The sequence below is a fragment of the Mus musculus genome, chromosome 9 (assembly GCF_000001635.26).
Source record: "Mus musculus strain C57BL/6J chromosome 9, GRCm38.p6 C57BL/6J".
NCBI lineage: Eukaryota > Metazoa > Chordata > Mammalia > Rodentia > Muridae > Mus > Mus musculus.
The window spans coordinates 31,853,998-31,873,244 of record NC_000075.6 but is presented as its reverse complement, the minus strand read 5'-3'; the positions used below and the strand labels follow the sequence as shown (position 1 = coordinate 31,873,244).

Here is a 19,247-nt window from a genome sequence, read left to right as displayed (position 1 = left end):
ACACTGTCAAGAGAAGGCCTCAAACACGAGGAAGTATTGCTATGTGACACACATTTCTCACAGTTGGGGTGCCCCTTGCTTAAGTAAGAGAGAAAGGGAGAGGATAATTTCATGCTCTTTAATAAGATCCTGCCAGATGGGTCTGGAGAGATGGCTCCATGGTTAAGAGTGCTGTGGTTCACACAGAGGACCCAAGTTCAGTTCCCAGCATGCACACTGGACAGCTAACAAGTTCCCATAACTCTAGCTGCAGGGGATCCTATACCCTCTACTGAGTGCTGTGGTCGCCCACATATGTGTACATACATGTAAATAAAAATTAAAATAAAATTAAAAAAGATACTGCCATTACACAGGACTTCCTTTTCTTCCTCCTCTCACACTTGAGGTGTTTTGCAACTTTTTTTTTTTTTTGGTCTTGACCACAGTATCTGCTTAACTTTTAACATGGCATTTGAGAGGAACCCTTCCCACAGAAATCATAGGGCTGGGTGTAGGACATCAAAATATCCAGATAGAAATGTCACAGTGCCACTTGTCACAACCAAGGGGACTGTTATGACCTTAACTATCCTTTTGGACTCTTACCAAACAAGAGAGCAACCTGGCTTAGTGACTTTGCCTTCATGACCCAAAGTACTTCCCCTCGCCCTCGCTCTGTGGAACCAATTTCAGCATGAGACATTCTTTGGACCATGCTTCAGTAAGACATAAACACCCTTTCTCTTGTTTTCTCTACCATGCATGTGCATTTATTTTCCCTTTGAAGTTTCTTAATGGCATTTGGCAAAGTTTTATGCTTTTGTGTGAGCATAACTTAAATTTCTACTTGTTCCTTCTTAGCTATTTGCTATTTGTGATGACATCTCAGACAGCTGTACTTTTCAAACCTCAATTAGATCTGTTCTTGAGGGAGAATCTGCCCTCTGTCCCCCTGTGTTTGCGTGGGTCCTTCTCCAGCATGCTTTGATGCTGACGAACTATAGGCTTTCTTCTAGAAACCGTACAGGTGCTGCCCCCGCAGACCCCAGACCCTAACTAGAAACCAGTGAACAGGAGGCATAGGAGAGGGACTAGAGTACAAAAAAGCAGGATTATTTCCTAGTGAATACAGGCGTCTGGGAAATAGGAACTTCATCTGGGCCTGCCTGCTAATGGGTGTTTGAAAAAAAATGAGAACATTTTTGGAATAATTCTTCATTGAATTTTATTTATCAATTATTCATTGATGCTTATTATCCAGTGTCCTATGGCATACTTGCAGAAAAGTGTTATCACCATTTAAAACAGAGAAAATAGAAGCTGTGAAGTAGGATTTGACTAAAGCCACAGAACTTAGTGGGTTAGAATGATTTTCTCTGGTCTAAATCTCTTGATTCTGGTAAAATATGTTCAGTGGAGGTCCAGGTTCTACGAAGATAGTCTTTTTGATCTTGTCTTCTGATAAAAAATTGGCAAGTTGCTGAGAAGCAGATGGGTAAATAAATTACCTTGTAATTTAAGGTTTGAATTAAGTAAGGGTGAATAAGGACGTGAACAAAAGGTGTGGGTACATGAAGGGAGGAGCGGTTAACTCTGTCTTTGTAATAAACAACAGCTGTTCTGGGCAGCGCTCTGTCAATGCTGGCTTGTGAGGAGAGGATGGGAGCAGGTGTGGCTGGCTGTATGGAAGACTGTAGGACGGCTGGGAGGGAGAAGAAAGACCAGGTTGTTTCCAGGGTGTTCTTGGCAGAGGGAGCTGAGGACTGTTGAAGGTGGGGTGGGACAATCTACATTTTAGCAGCCTAGAAAGGTCCAGGAATCTATCCTCTTGGCTATCTTGATTGATCTCAGCTCAGCCCGATATTCTGTGGGTATCTACAGATCTGGTAATATTGCAGGTCGAATTGACAAGACTGAGCTTGTGTGCATAACGAATCTGGTGGTGATGCAACCAGCCTCCCGGGGTTGCTCTGTGTCTGTGTTCACCTCCCTGGCTTCCTTCAGTTTCCCACATCTCCTTGACATCTCCTCCCCACCCCACCTCCTGCCTTTTGTTGGGAACCTTTATGAACCTTCTTCAGTTCGCTTGTTTGCTTGCTTGCTTTACGTCCACATAGGTGATTATTCTAGAGTCTACGTCATGGCTGTTTCATGTGGATCTTTTAAAATAAATGTCTTCCGTGTTTCAAACTCATCTACACTCACCTCACTAAATGCCAGCACCCCCCCCCCCTTTTAATGAGGGAGTCAACAGGTAAGACATTTTGTTGGCTTTTGAGTTGACTTCTCAACAAAGCTTCTCTTCTTTAGCCACATAAAGTTGTGACCTGGGAAATGACCTATTTCATTCACTGTGCCCTGCAGGAAAATCCAACCCTGTTGGAGACTTAAAGGGCCAACCAGAGCCTCCTCAGGTTCTTTTTTCCTCCTTATGTCACTTCATTCAAAGTTGACAGGCGCTGGACTTTACATCCTGTCCTTGCTTATCCTTAATTCACTCTGCACAAAGTAATTTAAACCACCCTGTAACTGTTTTCCTGAACTTCATAAAAATTGACTTTGGTTTTGTCTGTTGTGCCCTGAAATTTATCTTTCCTTTCCCATTGTCCTGACAAGGGCTATGTGTTGAGATGTTCAAGCTGATTGATGAAGTGTGTGTGTGTGTATGTGCATGCATGCTGTATGTGTGTGCACTCTCTGAGTGTACCTGTGCTGTGTGTGTGCAAATATGTACCATAGTGGATGTGTGTACATGTGAGTGTGTGTATGTATGTGTGAGTGTATGTGTATGCATGTGAGGTGTGTGCACATATGCTCTGTGTGTGTGTGTGATATGCAGGGAATGAAATCCAGGACTTCTTGCACACTAAGCAGGTATTTTTGCTGTTGAGTTACATCTCTAGCTCTGTTTTTTTTTTTTTTTCCTTACAGATTAGTAAAATCAAATGTTTCTGGATTCCAGGAGGTTTTAAGAGAATTTCTGGCCAGTTTATATTGATTTTTTTTTCCTCTGTGGTTGTAGTCAGTCCCAGAACATGGCTGCAAAGGCCTTTGAAGTCTTTTGTGATGCAAAGAGAAACTGGCTGTCTCTGGGTTGCTGATTTTTGCATTGTATATGACTGCACAGAGGTCATGGGGATGTGCATGTTGTTTGCATGTAGGTTTGCTTTTTTGTTTCTTGTTTTTGATAACTGAGGTTTGAACCCAGGACCTCATGTGTGCTGATCTCCACATCTCTCCCTGACAGTTAACAGCTATGTTTCAATACTTCCCAGAATAGTCAGGCCTTAAATCTGCAATCCTTCTGTCTCAGTCTCCTGACTAGCTGGGACTACAGGCCTATAACACCAAGCCAAATTTAAGCCTGCTCGCTAAATAAATAAATAAATGAATAAATGAATAAATAAATAAATAAATACAAAACAAAAAAACCAACCAACCAAAAAAAAAAAAAAAAAAAAAAAAAACCCCAACCCCTCTCCCCTTCAGTGTGGCTCAATCACAAGTATCTAAGTAGAGGGATGAAACAAAGTGGGCTAAGAGCAACTCAGTACCCATGAGTGCTTCTGGTACTTGTGGGTGCTTCCCATATTTTAATTAATTTAACTCTTACAGTCACACAAGGGAAGAACTATTATTTATTTGACTTTATAGATGATGATATTACAAAAGGAATATTTAGCATCTATCTGTTCCAGATCACTCTGAGTCAGAGGGGGAGCCCCAACCCCCATCTCCCTTTGCCGCCAAATTTACTGGCTAGTTGAGAGAAATGAAAGCCGGTTGTAATTATTTGTTGTGAGTGATTATATGAACTCCCTTCCCTTTCAGGGAACTCAGAAGGGGAACTCAACTATTGCTTCCCACATGTTCCACCAAGTCACTTTCAGGCTGCCTGAATACATCTGTCTCCTTGTGTTTGTGTGCGCTACTTGGGTTGCTCTGAAGCATTCTACACATATATAGGTCACACATTCCTGGACCATAAATGAGTCAATCAGCAACTTAGAGATTCTTACTCATTCTGACCTTTGGCCCTTGCTTGTGTCAGCCAGAAATGTGGGTGTGGAGAGGCAGTTTGGGAACTGGTACGCTGAGGAAATGAAGAAAAGCCCACAGGAGATTTGTAGAAGCAGGTACTGTTGTCTGAGGTTTCTGCCCTAGAGTTCAAGTACAGCCATGGCTGCAGGTAAGATGTGACAGCAATTGGCAACACTGGATGGTGTCCATGCTTGACCCTGGCATGTGAGCTCATGTACAGTGTGGAATCTTAGAGTACTGACATTTTTCAGTAATCAAGGGCATAGGTTCTAGGTCACCCTGCCCTGGTGGATATGCAAACACATGGATGAACAGATTCCCTGTATAAAATGGCATACTTTCTCCTTGATAATTGAAGCCAACATCAACTCAATCTATGAACTGCTGGAACATGTAAAGGTGCTGGTCCTACAGATACAAAGTTGTAGGATCTCCATGACATAGGGCAACAGCAGGATATCTGAGAGGAGCCCTCTTAAGGATCCAGCATTGACATCGTGGCAGAAGCCAGAGGCCTCGAAGCAGACCAATGAATGATTGCAATGAGTATTTGCAAGGAAAGCTGTTTGGGGACTAGGGGACATACTATGTGACACACTGTGACATGTGTAGCTTCTATAGTGAGATTTTTGTTTATTTGTTCCCTTTTTATTTTAATTTTTTGTCTTCTTTTGGGAAGGGGAGGTGACAAGGGCAGGGGCAGATATGAAGGGACAGGGAGATGAATGGGATCAGGGTGAATTCACAAAGAATCAATAAAATGTAAAAAAAAAATATTTTCAACTCCATGTTGAACCTAAGAATCCATGAATCTAGAGTTCTGACTCCTCTGTTTAACCCATCCCCTCAAACTCTGGGGACATTTTGTGGCAGGAGTCAACCACTTAAGTTTTAGAATCCAAGGGCAGAGTCTCAGACAGACCAAACATTTGACAAGGGAAGCGTTTCTAGATATAGGATACACAGTCAATGTGCTATTCATCCTATGCGAAACCCATTTAAGCTGAAGAAAAACAATCATTAGAAAATGCACCCAGTGTGGTCACGCTTACACTCCATTTGTCAACTAAAAACATGTTTGTTTAAATAGGGTGTCTGGTTTATTACAGTGGCCACTCCCTCCTAGGCATATAACTGCCTGAGTTTTACAAGTACAAGTGAATGATCCAGGCTGGGTCAGAAGCTGTCTTTAGTCAACATTCTTAGTGATAATTTCTAAGAATTATGCATTAATTTGTAAATACCCCCTATTTTTAAAAACTTGTAGGCATATGACTAATCCATTTCACTGCTTTGATGGGAATATGAAATGTTTACGCAACTGGTTGGTGAAAGTAAAGCTCTGAGCACAGCTATTTTGATGAAAATCAGGGCGTATAAGAAAAGATAGAAGCAGCTGACTTGAGCATATTTTGTCTCAGTTTTCTGTGCGTATTGGGAGACTCAGGGTTTCGCTGCACATATATTACCTCTTAGCCCAGCCATGTTTCTAAGCTTAAAGGTACACATCAAATACCCAGGCCCCTAAGTCTCACTGCAACTGTATTTACCTTGGTGGTCGTCTTCCATTTGTGTATGTCCCCAACGTAGAAGTGCTCTCAGGTGGTAACCAGATGTAATTTTAGTCACTGAATTTGCATTAGAATATTCAGTTAAGATTCTTCATATGATAGACTGTGGTGGTTCTGATGTGCCTTAAAAATGTCCCACCAGAAGGTTGGAGGGAAGGAGAAATGAAGAGAAAGAGAGAGAGAGTTGGGGAGGGAAGGGAAGGGTATAGATAGATAGATAGATAGATAGATAGATAGATAGATAGATAGACAGAACATTTAAAATGTTTCACTGGGTTTAGTCTTCATTAAGCAAAGTGCACAAATCTCTGTAAACCATCGGGTAAGATCATCAGAAGAGTTCTCTTTCCCTAGATTAATCTATAAGGTTAGCACAATTTTTACCAGGGTATCAGTTGTATTTACTTCTTCATTTTTGTTTGTATGGTGGAGTGTGTTGTTTCTTAAAACAGACCAACAAAATGATTATAAAGTACAATTAGACAAATGTCAGGAAATTTTGTGAAAAGAAGAAAGGGCAGGTCTTGTTCTATTTGATAACAACATGTCTCTTTTTTTCCATTTTTTGTTGGATATTTTCTTCATTTACATTTCAAATGCTATCCCATCAGTCCCCTATACCCTTCCCCCCACCCTGCTCCTCTACCCACTCACTCCTACTTCTTGGCCCTGGCTTTCTCCTGTGCTGGGGCATATAAAGTTTGCTAGACCAAGGGTCCTCTCTTCCCAATGATGGCCAATTAGGCCACCTTTAGCTACATATACATATACAGCTAGAGACACGAGTTCTGGGGTTACTGATTAGTTCATATTGTTATTCCACCTATAGGGTTGCAGACCCCTTCAGCTCCTTGGGTACTTTCTCTAGCTCTTACTTTGGGGGCCCTGTGATAACAACATGTCTTAAAGGATCCATAGTTGTTAAAGTAGATTTATTGTCTCTCTATAGTCTTCACTGGCCCAGGACTTGATATGTAGACTAGGTTGGCCTTGAACCCATAGAGATCAATCTGCCTCTGTTTCTGGAATGCTGGGAGTGTGCCACCACATCTAGAAATGGTTAAAGTGAAATGAACCTAGTAGAACAGACGTCAGAAGCAGGCAGGCATACATGAACTATTACTCAACTACCTCTAGAGCCCTTTGTAGCCCACTGTATGTGTAGAATTATAGTCAAAGACAATAGAAATCTGTTTTTTGTTTGTTTGTTTGTTTGTTTCATTTCATTTTGTTTCATTTTGGCTTGTCATTGAGCCAGACATAGCATAGTCTCAGTGCTTGGAAGGTTAAAGCAGGAGGACCCTTAGGTTTGTAGCTAATGTAGGCTACATAGCAAGAGACCCTGTCTTAAAAAAATGTCTTGGGTGGGAAGATCTTATCCAAACTTTCCATGGAGTAATATAATATACCTTCTAGTCAACATCCTTCCATAATTACTCTTTTTATAGCCTCTATTCTCATCAAAGTTACAGACTCCTAACCCTCTAAAGCTTGTCCCCACTCTTATCCCATCATAGCCTTCCCTTCTTTCCTTTCTCATCTTGTATTCTGTGTGTGACCCCTCTGTAGAGGTCACCTTGGGAAGGGTAATTTCTTTCCCAGTCTGCCCGCTTTTCTAGGAAGCAAGTCTCAGGCTGCTGGGGGTGGGAATTCCCTTGTAGGCTCCCAGAATTCTGGTGAACAAAGGTTCCCCACTTCTCTCTTTGGCAATTTACTAAATCTTAAACCTGGCATTTAAAACTGTCATCGAATAGCCCATATGATGGAGTTAGAATTGTTGGTTATGCACTTAGACAAAAAAATAAACTGACACTGAAAGAACCTAGTGGGGAAACCCCCACTCAATTCTTGTTCGGTGCGCACCCAAGAATCACGAACAGACGACCATCTTGATGTAAAAGCATGAGGTAGTTTAATGACGGAGCTCCGGGCCTACACATATCTCCCGCAGGAGACAGAGGTGTCAACCACATGGTGGAGCCATAATGGCGGAGCTCTGGTTCGAAACATATCTCACGCAGGAGACAGTGGTTTCGACCCCAAGGCTTGGAAGCTAGGGACTTTTATAGAAAAGGGGTGGGGCTGGGGGAGGAATTGGCGCAGTTTCACATGATTGGTCCATTTAAACATCAACAGACTGTCAGAAGGGCGGGAGATAGGGAGGCACTAGGCCAGTCAGGACATGTAACGACGGGCCTGCCCAGGCATGTCCTGGCCTGTTCTGCTATGTTTTTAGCCCCAGGTTTTAAAGCTCACAAACAACTCTTTGGGCATAAATTACATGAATCACATGTCTCAAGTTTTATTTCCTTTCAACACCTCTCTGAAAAGCCTGGCTTTTGAGTGACTAGACTTGGTGCACACTGTGTTTGCATGTGCACATGAGCACTTCTGCATTTATCTTAGGGGCTTGGTGTTAAAAAAACAGTGAAGAGGTGTGAAGAGGTGTGAAGAGGTGTCTCCTGCCTCATATACTCCTGAATCGTTTTGCATTCCTTTAAAATATAATGTGTGCTCATTTGGTAATAAAAACAAAATGCTTAAGATACTTAAAACAGCCAGGTAGGGTGGTTCACTCCCATAATCCCAAGTCTTGAGAGGTAGAGGCAAGGGCGGGGGTGGGGGGGGGTGGAGATGAGAAGTTCAAGGTCATCTTTAGCTACACAGAGAGTCTGACACTTGCCTGGGAGATATGAGGCCCTATCTTCAAACAAACAAACAAACAAACCAGAAACCCAACTCAACAACAACCAAATAAACAAAAATTTATATTTTTGGTTGTGAGACTAGCCTTTAACAGCTGAGCCATCTCTCCAGCCCAAACAAAAACTTATTATGAGATAGGCCTGTAAGTTAGTGACAGAGTGCTTGCCTAGTACGTTAGGCCCCTGACTCAATTTCCCAGAGCCTGGGGTAAGAGGACACTATGTACAGGTCTGTGATACTTGAGAATATAAAAATATGGAAGTGAAAGTGGCCTAAAAGAAATCCAAAACCAAAACTCAACCTGTTTTCCATTTCTTTTATTTTATTTATTTATTTTTTTTTATTTTACTTTACATTCAGTAAAATTTCGTTTGTTATATATAAGGGTGTGAGTCTTTTTTTTTTTTTTTTTTTTTTGGTTTTTCGAGACAGGGTTTCTCTGTGTAGCCCTGGCTGTCCTGGAACTCACTCTGTAGATCAGGCTGGCCTTGAACTCAGAATCTGCCTGCCTCTGCCTCTCAAGTGCTAGGATTAAAGGCATGCGCCACCATCGACTGGCTAAGGATGTGAGTCTTAATAAAAATGAAAAGCTGCATAATGACTGTTGGATTTGGGGTACAGAACACTCTCAGTCCCCCTCAGTTCCCTGGAGCTGTGTTCTCTCCATAGTCAGCTTCACCCAGTGCCCACTCTCTGGCAGTGTCTTCTCCACCTGTAGTTATGTCTCCTCTAGGATGTCAGGAAAGTGACGTCACCAGGCAGCATTCCGTTCGACTAAGGACAATGCGCTTGAGGTTTCCCTGTGCTGTGTGCATCAGAACTCTTCTCTTTTGATTTCTGAGAGTGTGGAGTGTTCATCGTAAACACTACATTCTTTGTCCCTCTGTAGCTAAGGGGTGCTTGGATTGTTTCCAGTTACTAAGAAGCTACCCTAAGCGTTGGCTTGTAGGTTTGTGTGCTCTTCTCTCTTGGATCAACACTTAGGAACTTGCTTTGCTGGGTCACACAGTGTCTGTATATTTAACTTTATGAGAAACTGCCAGTCTTATTCCAAAGAAGACAGGTGTAAGAATTCCAGCCCCTCCTCTTCCCTGCCAGCTTACAAAGCACTGTGGATATTCCTATCCCTGTATGGTGGAATCCCAGGTCTTATTTTGCATCTTCACAGTGACTAATCCATTATTTTAATCATCTTTGATGATGTCTTGATGAAGTTTTTTTTTATATATAAAATTTCAATTCTTCGTCTTTAAAAAATGTATGAGAAGTTGTCACTATCTAGCCCAGACTGGCCTCTAAGTAGCCACCCTCTGGCCTCGACCTCCCCAGTGTTGGGATTACAGATATGTAGCACACTCCTTGCCTACTTTTGATCATTTTTATAAATTTTAAAGTTGAAATCTTTAGTATTCTCTACATACAAATCATTCATCCATTGTTAGATGTGAATCCCCCTCCCAGCCTATAGCACGGCCTTTCCCACAACACTGTGGAATGTTTATATGCGTATGTCATTATACTTCCTAGTCTGCTCACTCCTCCATTGCCCTCCCCCTGACCCCATTGTCTCCCCTTCCCATCCCCTTTGCCTCCACTCCCCCATTCCTTTTGTACCCCATGCCCCATTCCCTTTGCCTCCCCTTTCCCATCTCCTCCCCATCCCCCTTGCCTCCCCCAACCCCCTTGTCTTCCCTCCCTCAATCCACTTGCCTCCCCTCCCCCTCCCCTATGTTCCCCTCCCTCTCCCCTTTGCCTCCCCTCCCTCATTCCTTTTGCACCCCCTCCACCATCCCCTTTGCCTCATCTCCCCTTTGCCGCCCCTCCCCCATTCCTCTTGCCTTCCCTTCCTCAACCCCCTTGCCTCCCCTCCCCCATTTCATTTGCACCATCCCTTGGGTCAATATGTCCCACTCCCCATCTCCCAATCCCTTAAGATCTCTTGTGTTACTTTTTTCCTCTCTCTCCTTCCATCTCCTTCGTACAGGAGCACACACGTGAGCACGCTCACAGGCACATGCACACAGGTGTATGTACACAAATATAAATCTAGATTCCACATATGAAAAGACATGCTCTACATGAAAGATTTAAGCTTGACAAGGATCATCTTTTCTTTCTTTTTTCTTTTTTCCATTTTAAAACTGCATTGTATTTTTGGTGCTGCTACTAAGAATTCTCAGCCTAAACAAAGCCACGAGACTCTATGAGTTTATATTGGGATCTATGATCTATTTCAAGTAAACTTTTAAGTAAGCATAGTTCTTTTAAAAAATTAACCTAAGACTCTCCAGTTTTCTCTTTCACTTGTATAAAGACCTCTCATTTCTCCACATTTAGTGACATTTATTCTGAAGGAAAGATTGTGTCTTAACCTAGAATATAAACTCAAATATCTTCCAGCATAAAGAGAAAGAGTTCTGCAGACCCTGGCTGTGATGAAAAGAGTTCCCTTTACCTAAGAGAGCACCCACAGTTTGCTTTCCAACAATATCTCAAAACTAAACATAGTTTACCCATCAGTTTCCTTTGCCTGGCTTTTTAGAAGCTCAAAAAAGACTGAAAAAAATCAGAACTTTGGAATGAGAATGGAACTTAAGGCTCATTTAGCTAAATTCTTCCTTTTCCAACTTATAAAAATAACACAAGCATGTGGCAGACTGTACAGAGCACAGAAGTATTGTCTTAGGTACTGGAGCTCCAGGGGATGCTGGCTTCCATTTCTTTGTCCTTTCCTTGCTGTCTGGGGCTGGCATCTCTCCCTCCTCATGACCTCACATGTTGGTATGCCCCAGGCTCAGTCCTCCCATCTCTTCTCTCTTCCACTCACTCGCTGGGTGACCTCATTCAGCTCATAGCTTAAAATGCCACATACACTGGGTGAGTCAAAGCCCCTCCAGTCTCTTGCTCCCCTGAACCTCAGCCTAGGTTACCGAGCTGCCACCTCAACACATCAGAGATGTCTAACAGCTATTTGTCTACCACAGCAGTCTTGGGTTTTCCCACTCACCCTTGCTCTGGAACTGTCTATTAGACCTTTTCGCCTTATCAATGAAGTATACCCAGAATATGATAGCACCCTGGTCACAGATGTTGTCTCTAGGGCCTGGGGTTTGGCCTCTACTCCTCACTGGCTTTGTACTCTCCCCACCTGCTTCTGAGGCTGTTCTCCACAGTGGCCATAAAAATAATAGAAGAAAAAGCATTTTACATGTCCACCATCAACATGTGCCAAGTCGCTGACAGAAATTCCAAGATGAGTCCTACCGTCCATGTGCACAGAGATTTGTGTGTCACCACGTCCACTGCGGTCTTGTTCACAGTAGTGGAAGGAGGACACAATCTACATACTTATTAACACAGCAATGAGCTGGGTTATATCTGCAGTGTGGTCATTAATAACTGGATCTTGCCTCTGATCAGCAGAATCTCGTAGATGGCTTTTCATCATTCTGAATGACATCTCTTTATGACCTGACCCCAGCAGGTCTCTCTGAACTTTTCTACCCTTCTCACCTCAGGCATTTACTAGTCCTTGAGTCAAAGCTTGTTGCCCTGAAAGGGATTGCACATGCTGGCTCTGGGCCTCCAGGTGCTCAGTAGCCCTGCGTCTTCTTGAGACTATCACACTGAGATTCACTTATCCTCTGAAAGGCCACCTTTCCTCAGAGGTCTCCACACACCTGCTCTACCTTCTCTCTTTGCCCTAGCTTTCTCTGGAGAGCTCACCACTGCCTGTCACTATATGACTTACCTCCTCTTCTGAAACATGAGCGTCGACGAAGGTGGAACTTGCTTGTAACCCAAGCTTCCAGAGCACATGGCCCATAGTCCGTGCTCAGAGATCAATACCAGTAGATTCCTTTCTATTCTATTTTACTTCTGCCTTTCCCTAGAGGTTGTTATTTTTATTCGTGAAATAAATAACTTTTTGGATTTCTAAAAAAGCATTTGTAAACATGGTCACACAGCTTTTCTGACTACACAAGCCTCATACTGTGTTTTTCTCACTTACTATATATTTGGATAGTTAGTTGATCCATTCATCTATGTATTTATCAGGTTATATCGCTAGACCACACTGCAGATATAGCTCATTGCCGTGTTAATAAGTATGTAGATTGTGTCCCCTTTCCACTACTGTGAACAAGACCGCAGTGGACGTGGTGACACACAAACCTCTGTGCACATGGACGGTAGAACTCATCTTGGAATTTCTGTCAGCGACTTGGCACATGTTGACAATGGGCATGTAAAATGCTTTTTCTTCTATTTTTAAAAAATCTTTTTATACTGCCAGCAACAGTAGATGAGTTCCTATCTCCCCCCCCCCAATCTTTGCCAGAACAACATATACAGGAGGATGTGACAGGTGCTGGGAACCAAACTCAGGTCCCCCAAAAGAGCAGAAGTGTGCTTAACCCCTGAGCCATTGGGCCAGTCCAGATTATTATTTTTTTCTTAAAATGAATACACAACACAAACCCTCAAGTGTTAGAGTTGGCTTTAGGTTTCCTGGAAGTTGTTGCACTCGGTGATTTATTATTTCTTAACAACTTTGTGGTTTCTACTGGGCCTCGCTAGAGTGTTCTCAAAGAACAGGAAGAGTTATCTGTTTTAATGACTGGGCCTGGCATCCAGAACACAGGCACAGGAATGAATACAAAGAGCAATGCCAAGCCAGATGAGATTGGGTTCACAAGCAGCACCTGGGGGCTTCTATGATGTAGTTGGTTTCAGCCCAGGACAAGTGTGAATGTTGGTTGGCTCTTGCTTGCTCTGCCTTTGTGGCTGCTGGCAGGCCATGCAATGAGGTTCAAAGGGCAGCCCCCCCAGCGTTCTCTGGTTTCATCAGCTGTTGAATGTGGGCCGAGAGACACTTTGCTGTAGCATCAGTATGTCAGAATTTGAAGAGTTCTGAGAAGTTAGCTAGTCTTATTATCTAGATGAAAAAAACTGAGACCAGAGAGACAGAGACACTTTAAACCTCAACCTATAAACAGTAACAGACAGTGGTCTTTTAAAATGTGCACTTATAGACTTAGATTGTTAGCTGCAAAAGCCCTTTTTGCTTTAACTTTCCTAAGAAGCAGAGTAAAAACCATTTATATGTTCCTGAACCCGGTGCACCCTACAACCTGCCCATGGCAGACATTGTTAATCAACCACAGAAAGCTCCAACCCAGCCTGAGAACCCTCTTTAAACAGTGCTTCTGGCAGGTAACTAGTCATAATTGAGCCAGGTTTTTATGTGAATTAAACATCTGTTTGTCCTTCCCTCGTAAACGTGTGACTCATGACCCAGTGCTAAGAGCCCTGGACGTTAAGCCAGGAGATTGTGGTTTTGACCCCTCAATTTGCTTTTCCTGGTTATGTTGTATTAGGCAAGTCATTTAACTTTCCTGGGACTAGCTTCCCTGAAATGAGGGAGTCAACTGGGATAATCATTAAGCGCCCTCCTTCTCTGAACATCCTTATGAGTTAAGGCATAGAGATATTGAGTCTGTGATTTTCATAGTTATAAGAAGGAAATTTGCATGTTACAGATCTGTTATTGGAATTCAGATGTCCATGATTCTAGCCTTTCTTGACTGCTGTTCACTAAATCCAGAATTTAGGCAATCACAGTGGTAAGGGGAGTTACTTAAATGGGGAGACTTACAAGAAGCCATTTTGGGCTAAGTGGGGTACAAATGGCCTCATGCCCAAGCTGGAGCTAGGCTTAGTGTAGCCAGCTCACCCTGCAGTTCAGGATCTTGAGTCACTTTTTCTTGATTTTGTTTACTCCTTCTGATGTGCAAGAGACCCTGCATTCATTCCCGTCTTAGCAAGGGGTTCTCTTTGGGCTCCTTGTCCCTGATCTCTCCGGACCGTGCAGTGACTTGACTCTTGTTTGCTTCCCAGGTTCCCCTTCCCTACGGGCATATCCTCTCCTGTCTGTGATCACCCGGCAGCCCACAGTCATCTCCCACCTGGTTCCCACCGGCTCGGGACTCACCCCAGTGTTAACTCGCCATCCAGTCGCCGCTGCGGAGGCGGCGGCTGCTGCTGCTGAGACCCCTGGTGGTGAGGCGTTAGCCAGCAGCGAGTCAGAGACAGAACAGCCCACGCCCAGGCAGAAGAAACCACGCAGAAGTCGCACCATCTTCACCGAGCTGCAGCTCATGGGCCTAGAGAAGAAATTCCAGAAGCAGAAGTATTTGTCTACCCCAGACAGGTGAGCCCCGTAGCGCTCTGTAGGTACCACCCGGAGAAGAGTTCTGTGCCCTATGGGTTGTGGATTCGCAAAGAGCACGTGCAGTGCTGGGTTACACTCGGGTCCAGATTTTATTCCTTTGCTGAAGTCCTGTCAACTTTGTGTTAGAAGAGGCAGCCCACCTGAATCTATCCCATCAGTCCACAGTGCCTGAATGGATGCTCTCTCCTCCATCTCGCCTGTGTTTCTGATTAAACCTCTTCAGAATACCAAGCAAAGGCAACTCACATTCTCTGTCTGGAAGCTGGCTTGGTTCTTAAAGCCCCAGACATCGCACGCAGTGGGTCTCGACCTGTGATTTTAGCCTTTCCTTGTCCTCTTGAATACCTGGCTGACTTGTATGGTGGCCTGGCTCTGGCCAGAAAGGCCTGGATTGATCTAGGTCAGGAGGTTTCTGAGACCTTAGTGGATTTGATCAGGATTAAAGCAGAGCCACTTGGCAGAGATCACTTAAAAACTGGAGGGAAGTCTCCTCTTTAACTCTTTGTAATTCATGGTTGGAATGATTGTTTCTCTAGAGGTCCTCTGTCTTTAATTTAGTGTCTTAATTACAAAATATGTCTGTTCCTTTATCTTACCCTGAGGTGGCTGAGCTCAGAGATGAGCCTACTTATTGGAAAACATTTCCAGATCTTTAAAATTATTATTGTTATTATTATTGCTAAGTGCTTTGTCCTGATTAGGTTGACCCCAGTCCTATGAAAGAGAACAGTAAACACCTGCAATTGAATGGCTGAAGCTATTTAGTAGTTGCTTAGGAAACAAACAGGAAGTGAAAGCACAATCTCCAAGTTTCCTCTTCTTCCTGTCAGGGAGAACTTGTCCAGTTGCTCCACAAGTCAGCTGCTTGCTGAGGACCTCTTGGGTGCTCCAATGTGACAGGGTACAGGGTGACAGAGAATACTCTGTAGTAAAACAGAGCCCTGCTTTAAAGGACATCATGGGTGTGGGGGTAGGGAGAGTGAGCCAGCTGTGGTGCCATATGTTGCCATAGAAACCGAAAGACATTGCTGAGCATGGCAGGAAAGCCTTTAAGAAGACTTTTGCTTCCAGAAGAGAGAGCATACTACATAGAGGAGACATCCCTGAAAGGCACAGACTCTTGTCTCACTTGTTGAAGGAACTACACATATGGGTACTTCTACTTTGGGTGTGGATGGGGGTGGGAAGAACCTTACATGCCTGACTGAGGACCAGGATCTTGCTACCGAGGCAGTCACTGGTCCATAAGATCCATTTTGGAATCACAGCTTCAGTAGCATTGCAACCGATGGATTATAGGCAAGTGAAGCCAGCCATGAAAGAATCTAGGGTTGGCTGTAGGGAATAGAGAGGAGAGCAGGGATGTTCTAAAATGGAAATGGAATGGGAATAACTGACCCTGGATGAGGAAGAAGGGTCCGGAGGTTCCTGAATGAGTCAGGCCCTTAGGGAACAAGGATGCGCTTCATGGAAGCTGAACGGCTGGAGACAGGCTGGGATGGACGAGGCAGAGTGAGCTTTGCTTCAAACATTCACACTGTGGTTCCATTTGGGCAGACGGGTCTGTGAGTTGGGAATTAATACACGTGATCCACGGGTTGCAGGTAACTAAGTTTCATGGACTTGTGTAGCGAGATGTAGCAGCCATCATTCTTAGTCATACTTTTGTGTATCTAAGCGGCTTCAGAAAGTATGGTTAAAAGTTAGGCTTATTTCTCAGAAAACCTGAGAGAGAGAGAGAGAGAGAGAGAGAGAGAGAGAGAGAGAGAGAGAGAGAGAGAGAGGTTAGTTCGTTCTTAATAAATCTATTGGGGCTTCCTAATACTTGCCCAGGCATCTCTCAGGTGACCCACACAGAACTGATTCACTTGCGCAGGGAGGAGGACTCCATCTGGCTGGCATTGAAGCTGACGCCCCAGTCCACCCTCTCCCATGTTCCCTACCTCCCTACGTGACCAAAGCCATGAGCACTCCCTCCTCCCACAGCTCCTGCCCTCCTCCTCCTCTGTGTTTGTTTCCCGGGTTTCCTAGGCGACTCAGTTCCAAGTGAATATGCAGGGAAGTGAGAATTTGTAACGGTGGCAGGTAATGAGAGAGAGCTGATGACAGTGAGATTTTTCGGCAGCCGGAGTGAGTCAAGGATGCATTTTTCCCAAGTGAGCTAACAGCATTTGCTAATGCTGTGGTAGAACTGTGAACCTTCTACTGACTAATGCACCTGATGGCCTCGGGTGAACCAGGCTCAGGAAAACCCTGCAGGAGTCTGAAGGGACCCTTAGCACCACCAGAACCCAGAATGGCTCTGGGACCAGAATTGTGGGATCACCCTGGATCGCTAGGTTCATAATGAATGACTCCCTAGGGCATAGTGCTTCATTAAAGAGAAGAGCTAAGTGCTGTTGGGTGTTTATTGCTTCTGTCAGTTAATCACTTCCAATAAAATGTTTAGCCACCAGTAGCCCCTTGACAGGGATGACCACAAATACGTGAATGTAGCTTTAAGACAGGCTCAACAGTCCTTTCAAGGCAGATTCTAGAGGCTTCATTAATGTACCCCAGTGAGAGCGGGAGTCCTGGGCAGCTGGGTACGTAAACACCAAGAGTTGGCTGACACCAGGGTCAATGGCAGTGTTTGTGCCAATGCTAGCTCTCCTTAGGTAGAGAAGGCTGCAGCCGAGGCATCACACCTGGACTGCCTGCCACACCTGGACTGCCTGTGGCTTAGGGTTGAGCCTGTACAGGCTTGCAAGAAATAGTGGGCCCTAGATCTGCAAGCGGCAGTTCTCAGAAACCTGGTGACCTTCAAGCACTGGTGGCCATGGCTCAAGCTGATGTACAAGTCTGAACTGCTTCACTGAGCAGGGTTGGAGCTCAAGGGAGGTTGCAGGCAGGCAGCTCATGTTTTCTCGGATCTCATTCCCCCCAAGGCGGTACCCAGGTAACCATATATGTCCCTGGCTGCAGCCTCGAGAACTATGGATAGAGACCTGACTAACTTCCCCTTAATATTCCGTGTCCCACTTGGAGTGTTGGGTCCTCACTCAGGCTGTGGCATCTGTTTCCCCTCCACAATTCAGCTTGAGGTGGGCCCTCACACAGAAGGTGGCATACAAGTCAGTCAAGGGCGGATTTTGCTCTTGCTCCAGGATCCAGGAGTCAGCAAAAATAGAGCCAGAAGAGTGTTTATTTCAGGCTCTTTGCACTGCATAGTCTTTCCCCATCTACTCACGTCTGCTGATGTAGCACAGAGGTAGCCACGAGCAATGAAAGCAAATAAACTTGTCTGCGTTCCAAGAGACTTTATTTAATAGAAAAGCAAGTGTTAGGAAGAGTTTGGCCATATCCTTGAGAAATTCTAATCTCTCTCTAAGCCTTCAATCTTATATCTGTAAAATGGGAATAATTCTACCAAGTTTGGTATGGTGGAAAGATACCACTGGGTAGGGGCTTAGTGTGTGCCTGGGATGCTGGCATGCTCTGCAAATGGTTGCTGTGTTGCTAGAATTACTTCTCACTGTACAAATGATTCCAACCTCAGTGCTTTTCAGACGGCTATAGAGAAAAAGTAGAAATACAGTGAGCATAGAAAGAAGGAGGGACTATGGATTTAATACTTCATCAGACTCTCTACGGCTGCACATTCCAATCACTGTACAAACTTAGGGCAGCTACAGTAGATTTCTGGGGTTGGAGGGATGTCTTAGCACGAGTTACTTGCTTCATGAAAATTGGGCAGGCATGGCTGCTGCCTGTAATCCCAGCACTTAGTAGGCAAAAGCGGGGGATACCCAGGACTATGGTGGAACTCTGGATCACCAGGACACCCTCTCTCAATAAATCATGTAGGATGTAACAGACGATAACACTTGTTATCAATCATGGGTTTCTCCACACAGCACACACACAAACATGCATGCAGCTAACCATATACACATGCCTATGCAAAAATATTTCTGAGCCCTGCTTGGGGATTTAGTTATGGAGTAGGTAGGTTTGTGACCATTAAGTGAAAGACTAGGTCTTGAGCTGGGGAGGCGGAAGTAACATGTTCTCCCGAGACGGATGACAACATGGTCCATTGGGGTGACTGCTGAGCCAAAGGAATTATGGGATCTGGGAGGCTCACCTACCAGAGGTGAATCTGAAATGATGAGTGGAATTCCCATAGAAGTGTAACTTTACTTATTTCTAGTTTTTGAGATTGGAACATACATTTTATAGAGTACAAGGGTGAAGATCAAAGGCTTGGATGTTCAGGTGCATTTCAGAGAGAGAATGAATCTGGGATGAGGGAGGACTCTCTCCATGTTTTCACGTGTGGCCACTATTTCTGTTTTCCAGTCCTACACAGAAGGTTCTCAGAAGGGAGACATGCTTCCTCTTGGCGATGGTCTGGGTGAATGGTGGCAGCCTGAGATTTAGTAGCAAGTGCCAGGTGCTAGCCAGCATGTTCCCACCTCTCTCACTCTCTCCCCTCTTCCTCACCCTTCTTTTGTGTCTCATACCTTTCAGGTTGGACTTGGCCCAGTCTCTGGGACTCACTCAGCTGCAAGTGAAGACTTGGTATCAGAATCGCAGGATGAAATGGAAGAAGATGGTAAGAAAGGGCAAGGAGTGTAATTCTGGGCCCGTTCTAATGGGAAGAATTTCCAGTCTGTGGCTGTTGGGAGGCAGGAAGGATCTCTGGTAGTTTGGGCTTCAAGACAGGAAGG

The 19,247-nt window shown here is 44.3% G+C and overlaps 1 protein-coding gene across 1 annotated transcript in view; it reads left to right on the top strand.

Annotated features, from left to right (window-relative positions):
• Positions 1 to 19,247, top strand: part of Barx2 (BarH-like homeobox 2) — a 67,242-nt gene that overhangs the window by 40,041 nt on the left and 7,954 nt on the right. The window contains exons 2-3 of the mRNA NM_013800.2: positions 14,202 to 14,514; positions 19,048 to 19,132. Coding sequence (NP_038828.2) covers positions 14,202 to 14,514; positions 19,048 to 19,132 — 398 coding nt within the window. The remainder of the gene's footprint in view (positions 1 to 14,201; positions 14,515 to 19,047; positions 19,133 to 19,247) is intronic.